The following is a 20,760-nucleotide window of genomic DNA, read 5'->3' as shown; positions in this document are numbered from 1 at the left end:
CTTCTCACCTTTCAACTGGTATCAGAGCTTGGCATTCTCTTGCTCGAGCTCGAATCGGTGCTTCCCGACCTTCGCATCGACTCGCTTCACACATTGGGTCTCCATCCCGGCAGCCATATCCGATCTCCCCGAGCTCCCGTCACTCCCCGGCTTCTCGAGCACCTTCCTAGCCTATTGAGGCACCTTCAAGGCATTGATACTGAGGTATTTGATCATTCTTTCACGGTTTTATTTCAGTCTATAGGTTGCAAACAGCAAGGGCAGCCATGGCTTCAAACTCTTGAAGCTTATTCCCCTCATATTGTGCCTTACACCTATCAAGGCTCAAAGAGGCTTGTCATAGGCCTTTGATAGGCCCTTCTTGAGCCCCCCATTACCCCCTTTTCAGCCCATGTGGAGCAACAGCAAGTTCAGCACCAACAGGGCTGATTGCATCATTTTTTTCCAGGCTGTGAGCACTCATCTACTTCAGCTCCACACTTGGCCATTGCTTCTTGCTCTCTACCTTGATCAAGAGGGCTATAGACTTCATGTTTGATGTCATTCAAGATTTGGGCATTGGTCTTGATCATTCGGGGCTGATTTCTTCAGATTTGGGACTGTCATAAACTATCATAACAGGCTGAAAACAGGGCAGCACCATTGGCATTAGCATTTGTTGCTTATACTCCATTCCGGTTGTGCTATTTGATGCCCGTATGCGGTCTACATGATGTCTAGTGCCTTGGGAATGTATGCACATGATTATGCCATGATTTTGGCTTGAAATATTGGCTGATTTGGGACTGTTATTTACTGTTATACAGTGCTGGAAACAGGGCAGCCACACTTGGCATTGGCATTTGATGCTTATACCCTACTCCGGTTACCTTGTTTGATGCCCATATGCGGTCTATTTCCTACCCGGATGTATTGGGGATGTATGCATTTGGTTTGACCATGATTTTGGCTTGAATTCGGGGCTGAAATCTACTATTTAGAACAGTAAATACATGCTGGAATAACAGTGGGCTGAAGGTACTTTACATGCTTTGGCACTTACCTACCGATACCGGATGTATGCTTTGAGCTTTGGCATGATGTCTCTGACATTTGGGGACGACTTGGAGCATATGTATGAGATTATGGGATGCTTTTGAGCTTCGCATTAGCTCCATCTTCACTAGCATTTGGACCGACTTGGCATGCTCATGGACCGCCTATGCCTCATGTCTCTGCTTGACAGTTAGGCTTTTGCATTACATGCTTTGGTTCGTGACATATGCTATTTGGTTCGTGTATGCCATACCGACATTTGGAGCTTGGATTTGGATGTATTTGAGCATTCTCGGCTTACTTGATCACTGATCTTGGTTGCTATTTGGATGTCATTGAGTTGACCGAGAGCTTATTTGGGCTTATATATTGCTTCATGGTTAATATGACCGGTGCTTCATGTATGTCATGCTCTCTTGTATGCGCTTGATGCATTGACAGGGTCACTTATCATTGGTGCTTTCTCTTGGGTTGTCTGAGCTTCTAAGCTCGCCTTGTACGCCTTTTGTGCCAGTGGGAGCATTTTACATGCTTGCTTGACCTTTGACAGTTGCATGCTATTGGAGCACTTACATGTATTTGGAGCAGTTTATGTCTTGAGCAGCTACATACGCATTGAGACTTTGGGATCATACTCTGATCTTTATGGATATGCATTGATGTACTCTTGGTTCACAGGATGCTTATGAGCCGAGTCTCATATTTGGATCTTTCTCTTTGAGCAGACACCTATTTGTGTCAGGTTTTGGCAGTTACAGGAACACTTTGCCTAGAGTGTCTGGGGGTGTGCCTTTCACTGGCAGATGTTATTTTGACATGCTTTGGTGTTGAGCTCATGTTCTTTTCACTGTCATTGACCTTGCTTATGTCTGTTTCATGCCGGCTTTGGACCTAGCATTGTTTGCTTGACATTGGATCCTATTTTGGGACAGTTTGCTCTCTAGATTGCATACCTGCAATTTATCACAGCAAGCAGTTATTGGTGGACTGAGGTGTACTTTTCATGCTGAAATATCCTGATTTGGTATACCGCACCTAGTACTAAGTGGGCAGCAACTTTTGGCACACTTTGCTCACCCTTTGGACCCCGTTTTGGTCATTTTTGGGCAGTTTCTGCAGTAAAAGAGCAAGCAGTTTTGGACTGTTTGGGCATTTCTAGCCTGCATAATGGCGTCATCTTCGCATGATAGTGCCATCTTTAACATTACAAAGTTGGATGGTACCAACTACTCTTATTGGAAGAGTCAAATTTGGCAGGTCTTGGTGCAGAAATCTCAGATTAAGCCACTTTGGTTGAGTGGGGAGCAGCCTGAAACTATGGACAATGACGACTGGCTTGAACTTGATGAGCTATGCAAGTCCACGATTGTATTGTCTCTCACTAAACAAGTACATTATAATGTATTTGAGGAAGCACAGAGTGCATGGGATCTATGGAATAAGATCAAGAATCTTTATGATAAGAAAAGTCCGGCGAGTCAGATGTACTGGTTGAAGCAGCTTATGGATCTGCGCATGAAGGATAATGTGACTATGTCTGCTCACTTGAGCCAGTTCCATGCTATACTGAAGAACCTGACTTCGCAGGATATCACCTTTGGAGAGGAAGTAACTCCTCTTTTCTTGCTTGGGACTCTGAATGAGTCATGGGATGTATTCCGCACTACCCTATGTGCCTCTAGTGCTACTCTAAAATTGGCAGATGTTGAGAGTGCTCTTCTTCAGGAAGAGGTGAATCGCAAAAACTTGGATGCCTCTCATGGTAGTCATGCTTTGACAGTTAGAGGTAGGAATGACAGGTATGACCGTGGTAATGGCCGAGGCCGTGACTCGCAGAAGGGTCGGTCTAAATCTCGTGGTGGCAAGTCACGTAGTAAGTCGCGTGGGTGCAATGCAAATGTCACTTGTCATCATTGTGGGAAAAAGGGCCATATTAGACCACAGTGTCATGAGTTGCGCAATGAGAAGCGCAAGGATAAGGGGAAAGATAAAGTGCAGGAGAAGTCCTCTGATCGCAGCATAGTACCTACAAAGTCCAGCGTCAAGATTGAGGAAATTAATGTCACGCAGACTGAGGAGTTCGATGGTGGTGATGAATTTATACTTGCAGCTAGTTCTTCTGATGCTTCACACTTGACTGAGACACCTAGTATGTATGCACAGTGCTGGTTATTGGATTCAGGTGCGTCCTTCCATGTGACGCCTTACTGTGAGTGGTTCCACTCTTACCGCACTATATCTGGTTCAGTCCGACTTGGAGATGACAGGTCTCTTGACATTGTGGGCATGGGTGATATTCAGTTGCAGTTTTCCACTGGCAGTTCATTTTTGCTTACTGATGTACGTCATGTACCTGCGCTTACGCGCAGTCTTATGTCTGCAAGACAGCTGGATGATGCAGGATTTCATGTATGTTTTGGGGATTCTGCCTGGAAAATTACCAAAGGCAGACTTGTGCTTGCTAGAGGCGCCAAGGCTGGCAGCCTCTATCCTCTTGTTGTATCTGGGTCTTCTCTAGACCATGTTTTGGCAGTGGGCTCTATCCCACATGTATCACTTTGGCATGCCCGTTTGGGGCATATGTCTTTGAAGGGAATGAAAATGTTATCTGGTTTGCAGTATCTTCCGCCTTTGGATTATGCATATTTTGACTCGTGTGATCATTGTCTTTATGGTAAGCAGAATAGGTCTACGCATAAGAAATCGGGTAGGCCACGCATGAGTGAGCCCTTGGCATTAGTGCATTCCGATGTTTGTGGGCCTATGCCTTGCATGTCTATGGGTGGCGCGAAGTACTTTGTTACCTTCATTGATGATTTTTCTAGGAAAGTGTGGGCTTATCCCATAAAGCAGAAGTCCGATGTCTTGGCAGTTTTTCAGAGATGGCTTGCTCTAGTTGAGAACCAGACTAGGTATAGGCTGAAATGCCTTAGGACTGACAATGGGGGAGAATATGTCTCACGTGCTTTTGAGCAGTTTTGTGATGACAGGGGTATTAAGCGTCAGTTGACCGCCCCTTACACCCCACCCCAGAATGGTTTGGCTGAGCGCATGAACAGGACTATTCAGGAGCGTGTGCGCTCTATGCTTAGCCATGCAGGCCTACCCCAGAGTTTTTGGGCTGAGGCAGTTAGTACGGCAGTGCATGTCATAAACCGATCGCCTTCCAGTGGATTGGATTTCCAGGTTGCAGAGGAAGTTTGGGCTGGTAAGCCACCCTCTTATGCACATCTCCGTGTCTTTGGATGTGAGGCATTCTGCCATGTGCCCAAGGACAAGAGGAGTAAATTGGATCCAAAGAGCATTAAATGCATATTCCTTGGCTATGGTGAGTCAGGAGAGATGGGCTATCGCCTATGGGATCCGCAGGCGCGGAAAATAGTACGCAGCCATGATGTCGTCTTCCATGAAGACAAGATGCACAGGCAGCCTGAGAAGGTGGTTGAGATCCGCAGAGTGATCTTTCAGGAGGAGCCTAGAGCTCCAGCACAGCCAGTAGTACAGCGTGCAGCAGTTCCTCCACAGGGCCAGGGTGTTGGACAGGCAGTTAGACAGGTAGTAGAGCCTGCGATGAGACGGTCTGCTAGAGACAGACGTCCACCTGACACATTTCAGCCCTCTATGCATTATGTTTTGGTTACAGATGTAGGAGAGCCTTTCACTTATGATGAGGCTATGCGCAGGGGTGACAGTCACTCCTGGGAGAGGGCTATGCAGTCTGAGATAGACTCTCTGCATAAGAATGAGACTTGGGATTTGGTTGCCTTGCCTAAGGGCAAGAAGGCTTTGCCATGCAAGTGGGTGTACAAGCTGAAAAGTACCCCTGGACACCCCAAGCCGGCATACAAGGCTAGATTGGTAGCAAAGGGTTTTAAGCAGGAACATGGTGTGGACTTTGATGAGGTCTTCTCTCCTGTGGTTAAGATGACCACCCTGCGCTTAGTCTTGGCTTTGGTTGCACAACTTGACTTAGATCTATATCAGATGGATGTCAAGACGACTTTTCTACATGGGGACTTGCATGATGAGATCTATATGGATCAGCCTAAGGGCTTTGCAGAACCTAGCACGAAGCACCTAGTGTGCAAGTTGAAGAAGAGCTTGTATGGCTTGAAGCAGGCACCTAGGGAATGGTATCATAAGTTTGATGCCTTTATGCAGTCACAGGGCTACAGCAGGAGTGCTATGGATCCGTGTCTTTACACGAAGAAAGCCCGTGATGGCAGTTTGCTTATCTTGGTACTCTATGTTGATGATATGCTGATAGCAGGGAAAGCTCATGATGAGCTAGATGCTCTTAAATCTCAGCTGAAGAAGAGCTTTGAGATGAAGGATTTGGGACAGACCTCACATATACTTGGGATGCGCATTAAGCGCGATAGGCATCAGGGGCTTTTGTATCTCTCACAGCGGGAGTACATTCATAAAGTCCTTGAACGCTTCCGCATGCAGGACGTAAAGCCTATTGGCTGTCCATTACCTTCTTATGTGAAGGTATCACAGGCCGATTGTCCGCAGACAGATGAGCAGAGGGCCGAGATGGCCAAGATCCCTTATGCTTCAGCCGTGGGCAGTTTGATGTATGCCATGATAGCCACTCGTCCAGATATTGTGCATGTAGTTGGTGTTGTAGCACGCTATATGGCTACACCTGGCAACAGACATTGGGATGCCGTGAAGGGTATCATGAGGTACCTGAAGGGCACAACAGATATGTGTATTTGCTATGGCAGCCAGGATACAGGGGTCGTGGGGTACACTGACTCCGATTATGCAGGACATGCAGATAGTAGGAAGTCCACTTTTGGCTATGTATTCACCTATGCTGGAGGGGCTGTCTCTTGGATGTCCAGGGTTCAGAAGTGTACGGCTTTGTCTACCACTGAGGCCGAGTATGTTGTAGCCACTGAGGCTTGCAAGGAGGCCATATGGTTAGGCCGTCTAGTTGTTGACCTTGGGATTGATGCTACACCTACACTGCATTCGGATTCTATGAGTGCCATTCAGTTGGCTAAGAATCCGGTCTTCCATGCGAAGACGAAACACATTGAGGTGAGGTATCACTTCATACGCGGTGTCGTGGAGGACAAGTCTGTTGATCTTGTCAAGATCTCCACTGACGAGAATCCTGCAGATCTGCTCATGAAGAACCTCACTATTGAGCGCTTTGCCTTCCTCAGGAGGTTGATGGGCGTTGGATGAGATGTCGCCTTTCCTCATCCCTTGTACCTATGTACATTTGTATTGTCTTTTCTTTTTATTTTCTCTCTCACTAGGGCAGATTCGCCTTTAAGTGGGAGGTTGTTGGGGGTAAAGGTGCCTCCGCCGTGCCGCCCCGTGTATTACTACACTGACAGTACCCGCCACTGCACACTACAGGTGGCGGGCGCCCGTCACGTCACTTTATTCTTTATTCTTTTAGTGAGTTTGAATAAAGGAAGGCCCGGTCACACATTGTGACTGTTGGAGTTCCCATTTCTTGTCTCTCTCTTTTCTTGCTCTTGCTCTCCCGCCATAGCTCGCGTGCAAGCTTCGATCCTTCTCACCTTTCACAACCGGGGAAGCTTGCCATCAACAAGCATCAGAAGAGTCTGAAAATGAAAGAAATGTCATTGCAAGAAGAGAAGAATTCAATGGATATTTGCAAAGTTCTTTCTTCCACTAAAGAGTTGGAGATTCTTATTGCCAAAGCCACTTTCTACAAGAAGTTCATCCCACAATGGCGGAAACATATTACCATCATGATGCAAGCCCTGTGTGGTGGACTATTTCCTCTTCCTATTGAAGCAACAGAGATGTGCATCTTGGTGCCAAATTTTTTGGGAACAAACTGAAGAGTGGAAACAGAGAGAATAACCATCCATGGAAGATTTGGCATTCATTGAGAAGTTTTCAGACATCATCAAGTGGGAGATTGTGAAGAAGCTTCAAGATCGTGGTCTCTGGAAGTTCACAAAAACAAGAAATAAAAGAGTTAGAATTTGTTTGTGGATGCTCAACAGCAAGATACATGGGATGCTTGGTGTTCTGACAATCAATCTGTTTGTCCAATTAGAAAACCACTTAAGTCAGTCCTCTAGAGAAAGAGTGGAAGCTTATGTCTCGCGAATGGAATCCATCCTGAAGAGATGGACTAATGGATGAAGATATCCAAAAAGGAATGTTCCTCAGAGGCCTATAACCAAAAGTTTGCAAGTTCGTGGAATTGAGAAGACCAGTCAGTCTGCAAGCTGTAGTGGAAGGTGCAAGATTGTACGACAAAGTTGAAGCAAGGTTGTCAATGACTCCAAGAAGAGGAGTTTTACCTCCTCCCATGCCAGGAATGGTATACCCACCAAATGCAGTTCCAAGGACACTTCCCTACCCCTATCCCCAAATGCAAATAGTGCCACATTATAGTGCACCTAATCCATAATGGCCACAGACAAAAATGACTCAAATGATGATTCAACCACAACAAGTGTGGCCTCAAACAGTTCCTCCAATGGTGACTCAACAACAGTGGAACCCTACCAACTGGAATCAACAACCCCAAGTTGTTGAGATGACAAGCTCAACACATGCGGACATTGATGATGGACTGCCTAGTTAGATGGGTCCACACGTCTACACTTAGCATGTCAGTGGTCATTATGACTCTCACATGGCCACTGACTCATTACTTATTATATTCAGGTTGTTACACCTATTTACAGCTGGTATAGTTATAGCGCCAGTCAACTAGTGTAGTCGGTTATGCATTGTTTGACTTAGTAGGCCACTCTCCTTTATGTTGTATCTTATCTATACTTTGTGTACATTGTAAAGAGTGTGGAAGAAGAAGAAGAAATCAGCAAGAAAACGTTTTGGCCTCCATCTCTCTTCTTGTCTCTTGAGTGAGCTTCTTCTCGTGCATTCTGTGTGTGTTCGGCGCAGCATCTTGAGCAAGTCCCCCCACCACATGATTCTTAACATGGTATCCGAGCCGCGCCACTGAGTGAGGCTGATTTCAAAGGCTAAAGTGAAGGAGAAGAAGCAAGGTTCGAGCAAGCAAGCCACGGGTAAGAAGCTCTCCCATCCTTCCACTCTTTCTCTTGGATAGTGCCTGTGGAGGCACCAGAAGCAGGGCAAAGCAAAAATCTCAAATTGCAGTGAGATTTGGTGTGCTCAAAAAGCACTATGTATTCTACAGATTAATCCTTAAGGGCTTTCCCACAGTTATTTTGGGCATCTAAGGTCATTTCAGGCCCCGTTTTAGAGCCGCAAGGTTGCAGACAATAGTTTCAGGGTACACTATGACTTCAGCTGTATTGACCGAAAGTGGGTGCATAGGTTACAGATTTCAAATCTGTAAGTTCAAAGGTGTTTACCAGCAAATGAACACAAGGTTTATCTGCAATCTGGTTGTAGATTGCATGTATTGTTGAGCAGACAGTGAAAAAGGCTGTCTGGTGTATTGCTGTGCACTACAGGTCGAGGGTTGCGGAAGATTTGCTTGTTGTTTGGTATTAGTTTTGTGATAATGGCAGAGAACAATGGAAGCCCCATCATTGAGAAGCTCGACAAGAACAACTACCCTTCATGAAAGTTCCGTGTCACAAACTTCCTTATTGGAAAAGGCCTCTACGAGTTTGTTTGAAGTGAAGAAAAGGAGCTGGAGGTGAGTAATCCTCCAACTGCAGAAGAGACAAAGGCACGGAAGGAATGGAATGCAAAAGACAAGAAGGTCATGTATTGGCTGTCTGCAGTAATTGACAATAATATGTTGGGACATATTAGAAATGCAGAGAATTCATATGCAGCTTGGACCATACTTGAAAGTATGTTTTCCGTAAATACAAAAGTACAAAAGATTCAACTCAAGCAAGAGTTGAATACATTGAAGAAAGGGAAGATGTCTATCAATGAGTATGCACTGAAGGTAAGGAGCATTGCAGATGCATTGGCAGTGATTGATGCTATGCCCGATGATGATAATTTGGCGTCGTCTACCTTGGGTGGACTTAACAATGAAAAGGCTTGGAAGTCTTTTGTAACTTTCGTATATGTTAGAAAGCCATTTCCAGATTTCGATGAGTTGGTCTCCCTTATGATCACTGAAGAGATCAACATGCAGAGAGAGACATCTGAAAGAAGTGGTGAACACGTTCAAGCTTTCTACTTTAATTCAGGAAGGGGACGTGGTAGGTTCTCTTAAAGAGGCCGTGGTACAAGACGTGGTAGTGACAACCAGCAAAACAGATTGAATTAACAATTTGGTGATATGCAAGTTTCAGGAGGTCGTGGTAACTTTAGAGGTAGGGGGAGCTTTAGAGGAAGAGGTGGATGGCAGAATAGAGGTTCTAACAACTCTGGTATTGTGTGTCACTACTGTGGCAAAACAGGTCATATTGCAGCCCAATGTTATGCCAAGAAAGATGATATTCGCAGTGGTAAGTTGCAGCAAGGAAACTATGCATCATCTTCACGACAGAATGAAGACAAAAATGAACGTCTGTTTGTTATGTAGCATATGCTAAATGCTGTTACAGGAAATGGAACACATGATGATGTTTGGTATGTTGATTTAGGTGCATCCAATCATACGACTAGCCATGTAGAATGGTTTAGAGAGATGCAGGATTTGCAAAATGCAGGTTATGTGCAGACGGGTGATGATTCATGCCACCCAATTTCACACATTGGAAAAGTTTCCTTGTCCTTGCATGATGGTAAGACAAAGAGTCTTTCAGATGTATTACATGTGCCATCTATTACAAAGAACTTGGTTTCAGTCGGTCAAATGGTTGAGCAAGGGTTGCAAGTCAGATTTAATGCAAAGGGCTGCTTTGTAGAAGACTTCAATGACAAGTGCAGGTTGGTAGCAAAGGGAAGTAGAGTTGGACGTATGTTTAGTCTGGATACTGGAATTCCTACTATGAATGCTGTTATGTATGCTAAAGGAAAAGGTGTTGTTGCAGATATTGAAATTTGGCACAAACGCATTGGATATACAAATGTACAAAGGCTGAAATTAATGCAGTTTAAAGGGTTGGTTACAGGTTTTCCTACATTAAGAGTTGCAGAATTTCATAAGGTATGCGAAGCATGTCAGTTTGGTAAGCAAGGAAGACAACCCTTTTCACATGACAGAGATGTAAGCAGAAATATCCTTGATGTTGTGCATACAGACATTTGAGGGCCTACACAAAATGTATCTCTTGGAGGTAGTTCATACTTTGTCACATTCATTGATGATTGTTCTAGAAAGCCTTGGGTATATTTTATGAAGGAAAAGAGTGAAGCGTTTGAGCAATTTAGAACTTTCAAGGTTGTAGTTGAAAGAGAAACACGCTTGAAAGTAAAGTGCTTGAGGTCAGATGGAGGGGGAGAGTACCTCTCAAATGAGTTCAGTGATTTTCTGAGGTCTCATGGGATAAAGAGGCAGTTCATATTGCAAGTATACCCCATAGCAAAATGGGGTTGCAGAAAGGAAAAACAGGCATATTGTAGAAGTTGCACGCGCCTTGATGGCTAAAAAGAATATGCCTAAGCATTTTTGGTCTGAGGCTGTTCATACTACTGTTTATATTATGAACAAAACTCCCACAGCTACAATTCATGGGATGACTCTTGAAGAATGCTTTACTGGCAAGAAGCCTAATGTATCGCACTTGAAGGTATTTGGCTGTGTTGCATACGTTCATGTGCCAGATGAACTACAGAAGAAGCTTGATCCAAAGGTAGAAAAATATGTTTTTATTGAAAACTCTTTAGAGTAGAAAGGGTGTCGCTGTTATAACCCTGTCACATGTAAGTTCAGAGTGAGCAGGGATGTCATCTTTGATGAAATGAGCAGTTGGCTGCAGGACAGATGCCAAGGAGTCTTTGGTAGGCCTTATCAGTCTTCTCCCTAAAGGAGGAGACCGGTTGGAGCTTTCCCAGTGAAGACCGATCGCCTTATTGTGTGGCCTATAAAGCACTGGCAAAGATGATTGGTACTATGCTTCGAGATATCATTCATGACACGCAAACATGCTTTGTCCAGGATAGGAGCATCCTCGACAATGTATTCACCTTCTTTGAGGCGACAGAGTGGGCTCAGCACAGTGGGCAGAGATTGGCCATACTACTCTTGGATTTTAAGAAATCTTATGACAAGGTGGACTAGGATTTCCTAGAGGGTACCATGGTGAGATTGGGTCTCCCCAAGGCTTGGATTTGCAAGGTCTCCGCACTTTACAAATCGGCCACTAGCAGGGTTCTCATAGGCAACAGGCAAGGGGAGGAGTTTTGGCTGGAGAGATTGGTTTGGTAGTGCTACCCCCTGGCCCTGTACCTATTCCTACTCTTTACAGAGGCGATGTCTCACTTTCTCAGGTCATGAGTGAGCTGATTATGCGGCCTTCGACTTCCAGTGAGAGAGAAGACTGAATTGCTAGACTCAGAGTATGCAAATGATACAACACTCTACATAGAGAACAATGAATTGATGCTGGAGAGAGTGAGGATGGCTCTTGAGGTTTTCTGTTCTGCAGCGGAGGTGAAAATCAACTGGCGAAATTCGGTCGGTTTCCTCACAGACTCGGACTCTAGCACAGAGTGGGGCGTCCACCTAGGATTTAGATGGGTGAGCAGACCATCTATTACCTAGGGTTCCAGGTGGAACTCGACATCACTCCTGCCCAACAATTTCTTCCAATCCTTCATTCTATCCGGAGGAAGCTGACCTATTGGAGCATAGCTCGTCTCTCACTAGTAGGCCGAGCCCTGATAGTTAACTAGGTCCTCGTGTTGGTGCTTCTCCTCATCCTGTGTAGTGCAGCTCCACCACCTAGTGCGGAATTTCCTTTGGTCTAAGTTAGATGGATCCAAGGATTCCAGGGCCAAGGTGGCATGGGCAACCATCATACGACATCGGTCACAAGGAGGACTTGGGATCATAGACCCAGAGTATGGCCCTCTTGAGCAACAAGCTAGTTGTCTGCGGCCTCACACTAGGAGCACAGACCTGGAAGGTCTTATTGCAGGAGGGTCTTCAGGATTGTAGACTGAGGCTTGGTGGTGAGTGGAGGCAATCCCTGAGATGGATATTCACATCAGCCTAGATCACCCCCTAGATCACCTTTCCTACACAGCTTGCTCCGTGTGTGGAGGGGTCTCCTTAAGGCCCTAATCCAGAGTCCCCCATGTTGCCAAGAGGAGAGAGACTGTTAGCCGGTGGTTTAGAACCCCCAGGTCGTCAGAGATCGAGAAGGGGCACAGATTGGCAAATGCCCCCACATCTAGTGGGTTGGCTAGGAGACGGGCCTGGCTCATACTATCAAGACATGGCGGGAGGTTTATAGGATGGTGGATGAGGAGATGCTTCAATGAGTATCAGGTTGCCAGAGAGGAATGGAGTTGAGGAGAAGGAAGATAGATGCAACAATACCGCAAGAATGGCTTGCTCCCCGATACAAGAGCCAATAGAGCTTGGGGAGGTATGGACCGCTAGGTTTTCACAAGCAGGCATCCCCCTATAGGTGACAGGTAGAGTGGGCGGCGCTCCATTGGGGACCTTCTTAACCATATAGGAGGGGGGCATCTAACTCTTAATAGAGGGCAACAAGATGAGGGGATAGCTATCTTTTCATGGAGGAGGATCTGGGCGATTGGCCTGCACCAGGGGAAGACATGGTGGCTGGACCTATTTGTCTTTTGGACAGAGCTCAGGGAGTGGCGCCTCTGGATATGGGAGGGTAGGCCACTTGATGAGCTGAAGTGAGATCCGGGAGAGTGGCTATGGCCGGCCACTGCAGTCGGTAAGAAGCCACCGAGGTTCCTGGAGTACACTGCTAGGATTGGCAGACACGTACTAATATAGGAGGATATGGATTGGGCGCCGTCACGTAGCAGGCACTGAGTGGAGCATACCATTAGGGAGCCTTTCTGATGGACCTTTTGGTGTCGCCTATGGGATAGTTGGAGGCTGAGGAGGGTATCATATTTTTTATGGTTGGTGGCACAAGGAGGCTTGGCAGTGGGAAGTTGGCTTGCCTAGATTGTAGGAGGGAGGTTGTAAGCGCCGCATATAGCAATCTCTAGAAACCCCAAAGCACTGCCTTTGGTTGTGTGAGGCGATGCAACTTGTGTGGAGAGGAGCATGCCACATCTTTCATTGTATCACACCCAACCTTGGATGTATCTCACGGGGAGTGTTCTGTTGGCAAGTAGTCAACCAGGGCCAGCACCTTCTGTATGAGGTCGGGATGCAGGACATGATATTCATTATTGAGGTTGGGTCATGCGCAGTTGGTCGATTTGGAGGCCCTATCCATCCGCCAAGTGTTGGAGCCCACATCAGACTGCTCTAAGGTATGGGAGATCATAGGGAGTCTTACTGGTGGGCATATCTGGAAGGCGCGATGTCAAGAGGCTTTCGGTGGAGAGAGACTTTCAGTACATGCGACCTTAGTAGAGCTTTGGACCTCCACTATCCACTCCCTATGTGGCTGATGGGATCAGAATGCAGGGTGAGTCCAGGGCTTGTCAGGAGCTCCAATGTCATTTCATGTGCACTTGGGGCGGCCAAGACCTGTTTTTCGTGATGCAAGCAGGCAACCCCAGATGGTGATACACCCCCCTCCATGGCTTCTTGCCCCTATCCCCCAGACCACCTTGAGAGGCTTCTATACATGATGTACTTGTGACTTTCATCAACTCTAGCTAGTTTGTTGAGCATGAGCACTCCATTGTAGTGAGTCTTTTTGAGTAATATAATCAGGCACATTTTACTTGCAAAAAAAAGAATCGTCCTTTGTGTTGAAGTCTATATTGACAATGAGTACCCTTTTTTACTTCACTTTCTTTCCTTGTCCATTTCCTTCACAGTTTTAGACACAATTTTAAGAGATGAATGGAACTGAGGCGAATGGGAATTCCTGCAGAACTGAGGCGAATGTGAATATCTTCTCATTCACCTGGATGAATCTGCTCATGGAATGTCAGTTTAAAACCATGGTTGCATATCCTGATGATCTGTAGATGTGGAACAGCGTTCAGGCTGCGATAACGGAGTGCCCTGCCCTGCTGGTTGTGGACGACTCGGGCCAAGCGAAAACAATTTTGGAGACGGCATATCTGGAACGAAGCACCTGCCTTGCCTTCGGATACAAAATGGGTCATTGCGGCACTGGTCCACAGATGCCCAAACTCCACATGTAAGTGCATGCTAGTTAATTCAAAAGTTGTTTTGTAGAAGTGAAATACTACTAACTCCAATATAAAATACCAGACACCTTTTTCAAAGGCACCTCCTTGCCTACGAGTGGAAATTATTTTGAGAAAGGTGAGTGTGCCCTCAGCTCACCTGTTAGCACGCTGCTTCCTGATCCATTAACTGCTGATGCAGCTGAAAAGATCTGGAGAAAGGACCAATGGGACCATTGTGTGTCCGAATCCTGTAGTGTTGAGAATGTGGTTGAGAAATTACTAGAAGTAGTTGATTTTAGCAGCTGCAAGTTTGATTTGTTTGTTCCAGGTAAGACTGAACCTTTTCATGGGGCCATCGAGCTAGGAATGATCCTCAAATTGAGGGATTGTAATTTGTCACACTAACTGGTGCCATCATCAAGCTGGATTCTGAAGTTGCAAGTGATGCTAGATACTCTGTTGGCGAATTGATTGCACAAAGGGAGGTGTTTCTTTGTGAAGCTGGGCCTGAGCGGCATATACTTGCACTGGGTATTACAAATTTGAAGACAACAACATGGTTCCATCTCTGCCGCTCTACTGACAGCAGTTACAAGGTTGCTCAGAGTGCTCCTACTACAGATGTTAGAGAAAGTATCAGTGGTTTGTTATGTGCTGAACCTTCGTCATTGGGTCTGAACCTTGACCTGAAGCTCCATAAGTTGCCATCTTCTTGGCGTTTGGTAAAACACTTGGGCTCTGGTAGAGCAAGCCATGCCTATCTGGTTGTTGACAAGGGCAGCAGGCTTGCTCTTAAAGTTTCACGTCCAGGGTTTAATCTTCAGAAAGATATTCAATATCTACAACAGTTAGCAGGCATTGATGGGATACCTACAATTTACCAACAGGTAAATTCTATGCTAGCTCTACAGCCTGTAGGTGAGCCCATTTTGTGCTGCAAAGCAATTTCGTCATATAGGGCCAAAGGAGTGTTACTGTCATTAGCTGATTTGGTGGAAGGTCTTCGGTTGGCACATGCAAGAGGAGTTGTAAATAGGGACATGCACCCTGAGAACATAATGATTGCAGAGAGGAGCCAAAAGAGATCCTAAGCTTTTGGAAGCAAAGGATGGAAAAGAGCCCTTTCTGGAATGAAGCACAGGCTGCAGCTCTTGAGCTCCGATATGACTCTCTGAAGGATTTGCTTTCATCTCTTTCAGAAATTGTTGATTGTACTAGTAGTTGATTATACTGTCATAGTTTTATACTATTTTACTGTTTTATTGTTTTATTGTTTTATTGCTATTCACCACTATTATTAGACTGATCTGAAGTTGATGCCTTCTCTCATGCAAAAGAGAGAGAGAGAGAGAGAGAGAGAGAGAGAGAGAGGTAGGCATTTCACTTGGTTCATGCTTTGTGTTTTTTGCAGAGATATCATCCCCCACTTTCTGCCATTTGGTGACAATCCACTTTTGAGTACCATGTGATGATAGTAGTATTCTCTTTGTACTGGCATGCCACATTGCACATTGTGTAAATGGCAACTCTTATGATGATACTTGCATTATATAGTTGGACTTGGATTGTCACTGATAAGCTTTATTTTTATGCTGTTAACAAATCACTAACAAGGAATTATACATGTGCATGCGAGGATTGGTAGCTGTCGAAAAAAAACACACACACACACACAGTGAGTGAGAGCAAGAGACGACTTGTTCTATGTCCTCTTATTCCCGAGGGTCCATGGACACGGTGGACTCATTTGAATCATGTGACATATTTGCTTCAGCCAAAGGCTCCAAATCATGAGGGATTCTTGGCCATTGTGCCTCTTCCTTGGTAGTGCTATTGCCAACCACATTTTGTCCTTGATTAGTAGCCCCCGTGATTGAATTATCCTCAGGATGATACTCTTCTAAGTCCTCATTCATGTGTCAAACACTTGTTCCTTCCTCTTATTCCTTGCGATTGGGATAGGTGCAGTAAAAAATGACAGCCTGTCAAAGAATGGTTAATAACTTGAGTTGTGCTCCACCAAACCACTTGCACTTGGGACTCCAAACGAAGCTTGTGATATGAGGAAAAGGCAGATTTACTGAAATACCAAGTTGGAAAGTTGTAAGGGGTGATCCAAGTCAAAACAGAGAACCTTGTCAAACTCTCCAAAAGCTGTCTACTGTGACCACCTGTCACAAAATCGACAGTAACTTCTGAACCATTGCTCCGATTGTAGAGCTCTATAGCTAGGATTGAAGATGACTTTGTCCTCTTCGAGTAGAGTACAAGAACTCTATATAAAAATGCCAAACACCCAATTCTGTAATCACTTCTTTATGACTGTCTAGAATGAGACAGCACCTTATAAATGACAGTTAAAGGTATGGGACATTAATATGATATGGGACATCATTCAATTTACTTAGAGACCCATAGGGTGGAGTATATGTGTATGGGTGCGGATGAGTGGGGGTGTTATAAGAGTATGTGGAAGTGTGTATCAGAGTGTGAGCGTTGGGTGGTGTTATCTTTTAAGGGCAATAACAAGAATAACACCAAATACATAGTCATCCACACTCACATAGGACTCCCAAATACCCACACCCACACAGGATTCCCAAATCCACACCCACATAGGACTCTTGGATATCCACAGCCAAATAGGACTCCTAGATTTCATAAATGTAGGGAACCTCATGTGAAAGGGAGTGTGTATAGGTGCGATGGGAGTGTGCATAGGCATTATAGGAGAGTAAAATAGGAATGAAATCAACAATATGCTCACCTCTTCTTGCTAGGATGACATCCTTCCCTTAATATAATGGGAATCTACTACCTCTTTACTTACCATATCAATCTTCTATATCCCTTTACTTCCAACTTGGATGCTTCAACTAACCATTTTAACTTTGAACAATCCTCATGGTAGTAGCGGAAATAACCAGAAAGCAGAGTTCTCTCACAGAGAGAGGAAGTTAGAACACATGATCACACGGCCAGGGCACAGCCACAATGTATGTAAACCCTTCTACCAAGTCACAATTACAATGAAAATTTTGCCTACCTAAATATTCAACCTGTTAGATATGCTCAATGCCCCACCCTCATAAGGTGCCACCAATGATCCATGGTGCTCAAAGTTGTAAGACCCCCATTATGAGGAGAAGCTAAATGTGAGTCCTGACTTGTATATCAGATGAGGTCTATGTAATTGGATGGCAAAAATGTGGCCATTGTGGGTCTCATATTTGGGTTGGACTGAGTAGTTAAGCTGATAGTAACTCGAGGCACATTGTATCGAGTTGTGGGGTAAGGGAGTTAAAAAGGGGCCCCTATTTTGGGGTCCGAGGGCCACGGAAGCAGCCCCTGGCTAGGGGGGATCCGACGGTAAAGGAAATATTCCTTGGAATATTCCCTGGACGACTAGTGGAGGCTCATATGGTAGGTCGGTCATGCCGACCTAACCACCTTCACAGGCTATAAAAGGTAAACCCCTTTACAGTCATCGATCATTTATCTTTCACTCGGTTAGAGTTGTTTCAGCTGGCCTTAAGCTCTTCACCTATCTTCTGTCTAGATCGCCATCTAAGCTTTACGGTGGAAGCGCATGGGTGGATAGAGCCATCTTTGTATCAGTTGTTTGGAGCTACAGAACTTTTCTAATTCTCCTCTTATGTGTTGTATACTCTTTATCTCTATCTCTTTCTTAGATTCTGTTTGCTGCGTCGTGTAATTTTTTACATGGTATTAGAGCCCAGAGGGCTCTAGGGATCGAAGAGTACGCATGAGGTAAAGGCTTCAATAACAAAGAGCAACAATGTCGTCTTTCGGATGCGGTTCTAGTGTATCAGGAGCGGTGCAGGAGGTGGTACTGTTGTACCAGCTTTTCAAACACTGAGGATTCGTCCATCAACCTTCAGCAAAGGCAAGTTAGATGGTACAAACTATACCTTGTGGAAGTTCAAAATTACAACTATCATTGATTTTTATGAGCTTTTGGAGACTGTGCTGGGGATTGACATGGAACCACAGTCTAATCCCGACCCATCAAATCCTAGTGTGATGATTCCTCAGAATGCAGATTTTCTACAAGCTTGGAAACGAAGGAAGGCAAATGCATTGTGTGCCTTAGTTACAAGCTATTCTGATAATGTTTTGACTTTGATTCAACATATAACCAAAGCATCAAAGGCTTGGAATGTATTGAGGAGTCAGTATGAAACGCGAAACCAAACAAGGATTCAAAACTTGGAGAATCAACTAGCAGTAGAGAACTTTGCTGAAGGAGAGACAACTGAAGCATTCATCACTCGGATTAAGAATCTGTGCTACCAGATGGCTAGTGCTAGGATATAAAAGACTAGTGAGGAGCTAGCTCGGAGGTGTCTTCGGATTTTTCCACAAAAGTTTGATGGACTAGTAACTGTCCTTAATACTTAGGTGAGACCTCAAGCTTTGAGTTTTGAGGAGTTTTGTGCATTATTGCTGAAAGAGGAGTTGAGGTTGAAAGTCCGAGAAGGAAGCAATAGTGGAGATACTGCATTCTCTACCAATATAAAAGGCAAAGGTGGTCCCTTCACAAAAAATAATGGTGACAAAAAGAAGAAGGGCCGTAAGAAGAAGTTTCAAGGAGAGTGCTTCTACTGCACGAAGAAAGGACATGCAATCGTAGATTGTCATGTCAAGAAGGTAGATGGTATCCTTAAAAGTAAAGGGAAAGAGACAACCAATACGACTGAAGCAGAGTTGGAGTTATTCTTGTCGACCATTGAGGAGGTGTGCTCCTCGGCACAAGAAGAATCTACCACTGACTCATGGGTGTTGGATAGTGGGGCCTCTTGTCACATGACCAACAAGAAAGGTCTATATAGTTCTATGCAGCCTCTACAAGAATCCATCACTATGATGGTTGGAAATGATACAAAATGCCCTCCTGCGGGCACAAGTACTATTTTATTTATTGTTGCAAATGGTGATGTCAAAAAGCTTTCAAATGTATTGTATGTTTCTGAAATTAGGAGAAATCTGTTATCAGTTGCTACCATAATTGATCTTGGTCATGAAGTAAGGTTCAAGAAGACAGGTGCAGAAATTCTTGATAGTGATGGCAAAGTTGTTCGCAAAGGAGAAAGAATGAACAATCTATATGAGCTAAGTGCTTTTACAGCCGCTGTTGAAGTGGGCACAAGAAAGCTTTGGCATGAAAGGTTTAGACACGTCGGATTTGGAGTGTCGAAGGAGATGTACAAGCAAGATATGGTTGCTTACCTACCTGCAATGACTGAATTGAAGGAACCATGTGAAGCTTGTATGATGGGCAAGCAATAGAGAAATATATTTCCACAGGAAAGCAAGAATAGTGCACACGCTTCTCTAGAGTTAGTGTATGCTGACTTGTGTGAAAAGATGCCTAGATGGGCATTCGGGAAATCTTCTTATTTTATGTTGATTGTCGATGAATACAGTAGGAAGATATGGGTGTACTTCCTTCATGATAAGGCTCAAGGTTTTGATAAGTTTAAGAATGGCTAAAACTTATTGGGAATGAAATAGGAAAAAGTGTGAAGAAATTTAGAACAGATGGTGGTGGTGAGTTTAACTCAAAGGAGTTTGAAGACTTTTGTAAGAGCAAAGGGATCAAGGGTCAATTGACGACGCCTCACACACCTTAGCAGAACAGTGTTGTGGAATGCAAGAATCGCACCATTGTGGAGATGGCAAGATTCATGCTAAAGGGCAAGGGATTGCCTAACCATTTTTGGGCTGAAGCTGTGAATACTGTAGTCTACATTTTAAATTGGAGCTACACAAAGGCTCTTAAGGAAAAAACACCTCATGAGACTTACACTGGTAAGAAATCATTTGTCTCACACTTCAGAATTTTTGGATGTGAATGTTATGCACATATTCCAGACGAGAAGAGAAACAAGTTACAACCAAAAAGCACAAAATGTATCTTCTTGGTTATAGTGATGAGTAGAAGGCTTACAAATTATATGACCAAGAGACAAAGATCATTGCTACCCGTGATGTGGTGTTTAAGGAGTAGCTACATACTGTAGAGGAGGAAAATGCAAGTTCTTTCACTTTATCATCGAGCGAAGTAGTCCACTATGAACCTGTCTCGAGAGCTGTCCCTATCCTTAAGGAGGAGAAAGCATAATCTTCAAATGATGAGGAAAAAGTTCACCAACCTGACATCACCCCACCGGAAAAGCCATTACCGTGTTGGGTGAAGTAGCTCTATGACGACAATAATCATATGCTCACATCTGTTGAGGAGAAGACAGACAATCATGGAGGTCTCAAAGAATAGAGGAGCAAAGGAGAGATTTTGCTCACATAGTCAATATGGCCTTGATGGCTAAGATTATGAGAGAAGTAAATGAGCCAACTAACTTAGAAGAAGCACTTGCAGATCCAGCATGAAAGGCAGCTATGCAAGCCGAGTATGATAGCATAATGAAGAATGATACTTGGGAGCTAGTGCATCCACCAGCAAAGTGGAAGGTTATTGGCACCAAGTGGATCTGGAAGGTAAAACACAAGGTTAAGAGTACCTTAGAAAAGCACAAAGCTAGGCTGGTTGCA

The 20,760-nt window shown here is 44.6% G+C and overlaps 1 protein-coding gene across 4 annotated transcripts; it reads left to right on the top strand.

Moving 5' to 3' along the window:
* The first annotated feature begins 13,853 nt into the window (after window positions 1–13,853).
* LOC148011304 (uncharacterized) lies at window positions 13,854–16,468 on the top strand. Of its 4 annotated transcripts, none has more exons than XM_087670290.1 (4): window positions 13,854–13,935; window positions 14,031–14,195; window positions 14,270–14,323; window positions 14,516–15,463. In XM_087670290.1, the coding sequence occupies exons 1-4, from the start codon at window positions 13,888–13,890 to the stop codon at window positions 14,549–14,551; spliced, it is 303 nt and encodes a 100-aa protein (XP_087526416.1). In that variant the 5' UTR covers window positions 13,854–13,887; the 3' UTR covers window positions 14,552–15,463. The 4 variants fall into 4 exon arrangements, with proteins under 4 accessions (XP_087526416.1, XP_087526417.1, XP_087526418.1 ...); XM_087670291.1 differs by having other exon boundaries at window positions 14,490–15,463; XM_087670292.1 differs by lacking the exons at window positions 14,270–14,323; window positions 14,516–15,463 and adding an exon at window positions 15,599–16,468.
* The last annotated feature ends 4,292 nt before the right edge of the window (window positions 16,469–20,760 follow it).

Source organism: Lygodium microphyllum, chromosome 28 (assembly GCF_053477565.2).
Source record: "Lygodium microphyllum isolate KBCC chromosome 28, Lygodium_microphyllum_v1.1.10, whole genome shotgun sequence".
Lineage (NCBI taxonomy): Eukaryota > Viridiplantae > Streptophyta > Polypodiopsida > Schizaeales > Lygodiaceae > Lygodium > Lygodium microphyllum.
Note: the sequence above shows the minus strand (reverse complement) of the source record. Positions and strands in the feature narration are given on the sequence as shown.